The 7,294-nt window shown below is 38.1% G+C and overlaps 1 protein-coding gene across 1 annotated transcript; it reads right to left on the bottom strand.

Moving 5' to 3' along the window:
- Positions 1-123: 123 nt before the first annotated feature.
- Positions 124-4,755, bottom strand: LOC121864946. The gene is made up of 3 exons (XM_042364157.1): positions 4,515-4,755; positions 2,045-2,218; positions 124-1,376 (listed from the first exon to the last, which is right to left on the bottom strand). The coding sequence occupies exons 1-3, from the start codon at positions 4,578-4,580 to the stop codon at positions 1,185-1,187; spliced, it is 432 nt and encodes a 143-aa protein (XP_042220091.1). The 5' UTR covers positions 4,581-4,755; the 3' UTR covers positions 124-1,184.
- Between the last annotated feature and the right edge of the window lie 2,539 nt (positions 4,756-7,294).

Here is a 7,294-nt window from a genome sequence, read left to right as displayed (position 1 = left end):
GATGTGTATCTTCTTATTCCCAGTGAAAATAAATTATATATTTTTATACAGTAGCGACTAAAAAATGGAGTAGTGTTTTCACTATTTTTGTACCTCTGTAATGTTCGTGTTTATTGTAGAATTGTATATATAATGATAGGGCCAAGTAGATACAAGGAAATACATCAGTTAGTTTACAGATAACTTCCTGTGCAGCCACCAGTGTGTCACCAGGTGTTGGGTGATACCATGCAAAAGGCTCTGCTAAAACTGCTTTACAAAGACCAAAAACAAAAGTGTTATTTAGACAACAGTATCTGGTAAGGAGAAGATTGAGAGTTTTGACTCTGTGTGTGTGAATTGCCAGTTTCCTTCACTTAACTTCTACTGTCTTGTTTCCTTCATATATCATCTGCTGTCCTGTTTCCTTCATATACCATCTGCTGTCCTGTTTCCTTCATTATATAAGATGTCATTTATTGTCATTTTAGTTAGGTTAGTAGTGATGCTGTTCATTTATAGTTGTATTAGAATTATCTACATGTTGATTATCCTTTATATAGACTTTTGTACTTTGAATTTTAGAAAATTATAGCTACAGTATTCCCTTAAAGCTCGCTGGGGTTAGGTAAAATGGACCCCACGAGAAAGCAAAATCCGCGAGTTTTTCATGTCAGGATTATCTACATGATGAATTCTTTAGATTTGCAAGTGCAGTGCAGTTTTTGCACTACACTGCAGTCTGGATTCTAAGTTCATTTTTTAGGTTTAAAAGATTAACAAATATTGCATTTAAATGCTTTTGATTGGTATGTAGTTGAGATGCATTAGAAAATAATATTCAAATTCTGGAACACAGTCGTCATTTCATTTTCATAAATGACTTACATAACATAGTGCAGTACAGTACACACTTTAGCAACAACCTTACAGTTGTATCTCATGGACCAGAAAATATGTTTTTAATTATGAAAGGCTGGAGAGAGTGTAGATTGTACTGTACTTCATTATATGAGGTACAGTGCTACTAAATAAAACTGATAACTGACCTATATGTGTCATATTAGTGAGGGAAAAATCTTACCTCTTACAAAGATGTTATCTATCTTGGTTTTCACAAAAAATAATATACAGTACAGTACTTATGTACAGTATACAGTAGTGTATATGAAGAGCTGTACAGATAGCAATAATTACCTAAATCTTTACTTAATATTCTGGTAAGCAAAGAAGGTGTCAGCACCATATATCACTCCATTTATGATACAGAGAGAACCTGCAGTTTTACCAGAATCTGCAAAAGTTAGGTTTTGCCCGGGTGAAGTGCAGTAGGTGTTGATGACTACACTTCCTGCTGCTATCATCAGAATTGCCTGGGTCAGATTTACTTGGAGTTCCTGTTTAAGAATGACAGATCATGTTACTTGAATAGACCAGAAAACAAAGAGACAAAGAGAAGTGATAAGGAAGGGAAAATATAAGATAATACTGTTTAATCCTTTTTTGAGAATTTGCTCCCAACTGTTGACAAAACTAAGAAGCAAGTTCAATCATAAATGTTACAGTCAAGTTGTTCAGTCAATTATTTCACAAAATGGCTGAAAATTTTTAATCACTTAATGGAATGAATGTTTCACTGAGATTAGATTACTACAGTATAGTACAGTACAGTACAGTACCAGGAATTAGGAAACTTAAGCTGTGTGATGCCACTCTAGTTTGTGTAGCTCTTTTTTGCCTTAGCAAGATATAATTTCCTCTCCTGCTGTGTCACAGTCAGTCTCTCATGATGATGCTGTTCACTTTTGTCCAGCCAAAATTCTAACCAAATCCTAAATCCAAAACTTAAAACTTTACGTGACCATTAACCCTTTTGCTGCAATTCCTGCACTTACCATTTTATTTTGGCTGCCGCCAGATGATTTTATTCAGCTTAGGGTAACCTCCCGCAGCCAAGGGGTTAAATTTGAAGACAACTGATTCAGAAACAAAGGAATGATACAACTGCAGATGCAAAAGAAAAAGTCATAGCAATAAATAACTTCACATAAAATTGGAGACTTACAAATGGTGTCTTCTGTATGTCCTTAGCCGAGCCTCTGATGTAGGTGTAAAACAACAGTGGAGTGACAACTATGGACAACAGCAGAACTCCCCCACAAAAGAACGTGCGAGATTCGTCTCCGAAGCTGAAGTTCTCGGTTCCCTGAGAGACACTCAGGGCTATGATGGTCAGTGCCTGAATGGATTAAGTTAACATGAGGACACCAATTTGGTTCTTTGTCTTCCACTGCACCACTAAGCTAGAGTCGTGAACAGAAGCAACGTTAAACCAAAAGTATGCAACGAAATGATAAACTTAAGTGGTAATTATTCAGTTCTATGCTAGACTATCTGCTGAATGACAATAATCAGACATTCACTACAGTAATCCAGTAACACAATTTACACACAAACTTGTGACTGTTTCTCGGAGGATGCACAGTACTGTAGTTATAAACAGTTCCCCAAAAATCAGTCTTAAGGTAAGCCTTCAACATTGCTTTATCAACTTTATCAATTATCTCAAAGATTTTCTTGAAATTTGCTTACAGATATTCAAAGGTGTTGCAGCACTATTTATCTTCTGTTTTAATTCCAGTTGACTTGAAAGGTAAGTCTACACAAAAGTACAGTATTTCTATCCGACCAGCTAGTTAGCTGACCAGACTATGGTGAAGAGTATAAGATACAAGATAAGGCAAGACAAAACAAAAAAGGATATGATAAGAAATGGAACGATAATATATATATATATATATATATATATATATATATATATATATATATATATATATATATATATATATATATATATATATATATATATATATATATATAACCACAAGGAAAGAAAACACAGTTCCCAAAATAATTCACATATAGTGAATTATATATATATATATATATATATATATATATATTATAGTTATTGGTTCTACCTGTGACAAAAATGGTTACTACTGAAACAATATTCATTTTCTATGAATAACTTTTTTAGTTTACCTAATGTGTTCTCTCTAGTAGTGCACTCACTCAGTAAGAGGTGGCGTTCCTTATTAGATATTCCTTGGTCTCAAGGAGGGATAGACCAACGACAATGCTTTCGGTCCAATTATGGTTTTATATTATTCATAATTGAAAGGAATTGATTTTATTATACCAAATTATAGGATTTTTAAGTGATTTTAATGCAGAATTAATGTATTATCATAAGAATATTTTTATTCATACAAATGAAAATTACAGAAGACTGAAGACATTTCATTTGACTCCTGTTTAAATGCAGTGAGGCGGCCAGCATGGATTCTCAAGCGCTCACCAATTATTTTGACACGAGACTGAAACTTCCATTCTTGATAAGGTGAGAGATGGCAGAGTGTCGTGGGATTTCAGACATAATTGTATATTAAGAAAAGTTTAAACGACATTTTTGGACGACCCGCCAACTTTGTTTTTGTTTTGCATAGAGTGACGAGTTGGCGGCGATACCTGAACAACTGAGCGTGTGATTGGAAAAGTCAGGGTTTTTTTTACCGAGAATGGTTGAAATTTTGCACTGTGTGGTAGATATCTCTACCTCGCTAGAGTTGAATGAGCTCCCACTCGGTGTCGTCTCAACACTCTGTGGCAGATTGTTCCAAAAGTTCACATCATTCACCCCAAAAAAGTTCACCCTGACAGTTTTCTGAACTTATGGTTTCTTCAACTTTAGCCCGTGGCCCTAGTTGGACGAACATCCGCCAGCTCCAGTTATGAACACTTGACCGAGTAATATCCTCTGAAGTGTTTATAGCCCTCTTATGTCACCCCTTGCCACACCGTAATGCTTGAAAGAGCACACAAGAAGGTGTCAATGCCTTCCAGTTAGCCCGACTGCATAACGAGGCAGACAAGCGCCAACGCTGGAAAGACGCTGCCTCTGTCCCTCCCGCACTAGATGTAGCCCCCCCATAAGTGCAACATCTGTAAACGACCATGCCGGTCCCGTATCGGCCTATTTTGTCATCTGAGAACTCAGCAACGTAGGTTACATCCTTAATAACTCATGCCATTGTATAATAGCTGATTGATCGTCATACTCGATTGCGAGTGACAGCAAAGTAGGGGGTATAACAAGGGTTCCTAACCCCCGGTCCATGGACTGGTACCGGGACGCAGAACATTGACCACCGTGCATAGAAAAAAAAAATCCGACAGCCAAGTAATCATCGACTAAGATGAGTATATATATATATATATATATATATATATATATATATATATATATATATATATATATATATATATATATATATATATATTAATTTTGGTCGATGATTATTAGGCTGTCGGATTTATTTATTTTTTATAGGCGACAACCAGCAGCAACCTATAGGACGGACGCTTACACACACAGGATCCCAAAACAGTACTGTATAATATCAATTGCCTCGTTTCCAGTTATGGGTTGAACATTTATAATGGGGTCAATGAGAATGAGAATCTTGACTCACCATTTCACAGATCTTAAGAAAACCAGACGGAGTCTTGACGACAGCAGCTTCTAACTCGATGGGCATATTGCTGGGATGTTGTGGTACGAACAAGTTTAGATATTTTCCTCACTCGTACCGTAGCTCAATACTTCTATACGTCGTTACTGCGGACGGTCTCGTTATGTTAGTGAGTATAAGTGCCTCAGGGAACCTATATATTAACCTCACGAGGACTAGCAGCACAATGATGAAAATACCTAAGTTCGATTTTTCTCAAGAATTACTGGTTCGCACTCCCAGTCATAATTCTCGGACTGAGTGCAAAAAGGGCCAATGTCAAATAACAATTTAGACATTGGCACATATAACCCAGGTTTCATGGGCCAAAGTCTAAATTGGCATTTTTTGACATTGGCCCGTTTTGCACGCAGCCAGGGAATTGTCTGTAGTATCTACGCCTCCCTCGTCTCATCTCCAAAAATTAGAACTGTCAGTTGATTAGCGTAATGAAAGAAAAGTAAACTCAATAAAATCACAATTGTTCATCACAGTCTTACAACATCATATAAAATTGTCTTCACACTAATATGGATGTCAAAATACGATAGTAATAACCATTGAAGCTGAAGCCAGCGTCGCGTGCGGGGATAGAGGCAACACACGAGTAGTTGGCTTTGTTTATAATTATCTGGAGGGAGATAATACAACGCCCACAGTTCATTCTTTTTTCAAGCGGTCACTACTTGTCACAAGTCTCCTATCTATTAACGACTGTACGAAGCGAACTGTGATATATACACTAATTTTAGCTGCCATCCTTGATGATTAATTAACGGATAGTGGGGGACCTCGACCCCCTGCCAAGGTCTGATGATTCCCGCTGACGAGGCTCAGACGAGAGGGCCAGGTAGCCTAACACATTGTAACCTAAGTTTTCCTAACCTAACCAATCTAACTTAGTGGCTTTTTTTTATGCCATTTCACTCCTAATTTGACAATTGTGCCATATTTTCCTAGTGCCCCATGGAATGTACACAGTACAGTAGCAATGCTTGGGGTACTATAGGTGAAGGGAGGGAGGCTGCGTCGTATTTCTACAAAGCCTCCCTTTACAACCGTCTGCACGCTTTCTCTCCCCTATATCTATCTTATAAAAGGAGTAGTGTGTTCTAGTTTTACCACTATTGCTCCTATACGTCACGTTACACAGTATTTAAGGTTGACACTTGCCTCGGATCATCTCAAGATTGGGTTAGGCTAAGTTAGTTAAGGATACATATTCTTCTGATGATATCAACTGGGGTGTCTAATCTTCAGGAAATATAATCTGGAGTGTCTAATCTTCAGGTGATATGAACTGGGGGTGTCTGGTGTCTAATATTTAGCTGATATAAGTTGGGGTGTCTATTCCTTAGCTGATATAAGTTGGGGTGTCTAACCTTTAGCTGATGTAAGCTGGGGTGTCTAATCTTTAGCTGATAAAAGCTGGGGTGTCTAATCTTCAGCTGATATAAGCTGGGGTGTCTAATCTTTAGCTGATATAAGCTGGGGTGTTTAATCTTTAGGTGATATAAGCTGGGGTGTCTAATATTTAGGTGATATAAGCTGGGGTGTCTAATATTTAGGTGATATAAGCTGGGGTGTCTAATATTTAGGTGATATAAGCTGGGGTGTCTAATATTTAGGTGATATAAGCTGGGGTGTCTAATATTTAGGTGATATAAGCTGGGGTGTCCAATCCTTAGGTGACCCGATCAAGGGAGGGAGCTTTATGGTATCATTAATATTGAATTTGTGTACTTAACCATTAAAAAACTAATTCTATTCTCAATTAGTGCCAAAACACTTGATGAGACAAGAGTCACGTTTTCTATCTTGAACGAGGTAGGTAGAGTTGCAAACGTGCATTCAGGCTCTCAACATTATCAGCCCCGCCCACCATTATTCCTGGCGAGTCATTTGTTTCTCATGTAGAATCTCGCTGAAACTGGTTCCCTACTCTCAGTACGTCGACAACAGGCATTATTTCAATCAGTAAAAAATACGGATAAAATGATGTTGAAGTTATCGATGGTAAATTCTGTCTCGTGATCTATTTTAATCAAGCCAAGCAGAGTCGTCGGTCGGAAATGTACGAGTATGCATGTACCTGTTGTCGAAGAAGAGAACACAGGGACCAGACACCAGGACCTGCGGGCTCCTCTACAAACTATGAATGATAAACTTCTCGTCACCTGAAAATTGGCCTCTCCACCTTGTTTCACCTGATGATTAAACACCCTAATGCTACATGGGGGTTAGCTTATGTTAAGTTAGGTTTGGTTATGTTAAGTTAGGTTAAATTGGGTTAGAGTAGGTTAGGCTAGATTAGGCTAGGTTGGGTTAAGTTAGGTTATATTAAGTTAGTTATTTTTGTATGAGTAATAATAGAGCACTATTAAGATATGTATAGACATAATTTGGATGGGTGGAAGAAGAGATGAATGGAGTGGAAAGAGGAATGGGGGGGAGAGGAATGGAGGGAGGCAGGAATGAGAGACGAATAGAGCAAGGAAGTGAAGGGTGGAGGGAAATAGGTTTGGATGGAGGGGGAATGCAGGGGCGGATCCATGAATATCAAAAGGGGGGTCCAAGAAGTTTTGGGTGGGGGAACAGGGCGACCAAAGCGAGCCCACCCAGCCGGGGGGCTTTGGAGGGGGGGGGGGGCGCTGTAAGCACCCGATTTTTTTTAAATATTACCAATATCATGGGCATTTTAAGGCCATTTTGAAGCCATGTGCATTTGATATTAGGAGATA

This window comes from Homarus americanus, unplaced genomic scaffold (assembly GCF_018991925.1).
Source record: "Homarus americanus isolate GMGI-L3 unplaced genomic scaffold, GMGI_Hamer_2.0 scaffold2539, whole genome shotgun sequence".
Classification (NCBI taxonomy): domain Eukaryota; kingdom Metazoa; phylum Arthropoda; class Malacostraca; order Decapoda; family Nephropidae; genus Homarus; species Homarus americanus.
The sequence above is the reverse complement of the archived record's forward strand: the minus strand, read 5'-3'. Positions and strand labels throughout refer to the sequence as shown.

Bases quoted from the DNA above. Each gene is read 5' to 3' on its own strand.
- LOC121864946 (XM_042364157.1), bottom strand. From the start codon at position 4,580: ATGCCCATCGAGTTAGAAGCTGCTGTCGTCAAGACTCCGTCTGGTTTT. The intron at 2,219-4,514 runs GTGAGTCAAGAT...TAATCCATTCAG, and splicing joins TTCTTAAGATCTGTGAAATG to GCACTGACCATCATAGCCCT. The intron at 1,377-2,044 runs GTAAGTCTCCAA...ATTCTTAAACAG, and splicing joins ACATACAGAAGACACCATTT to GAACTCCAAGTAAATCTGAC.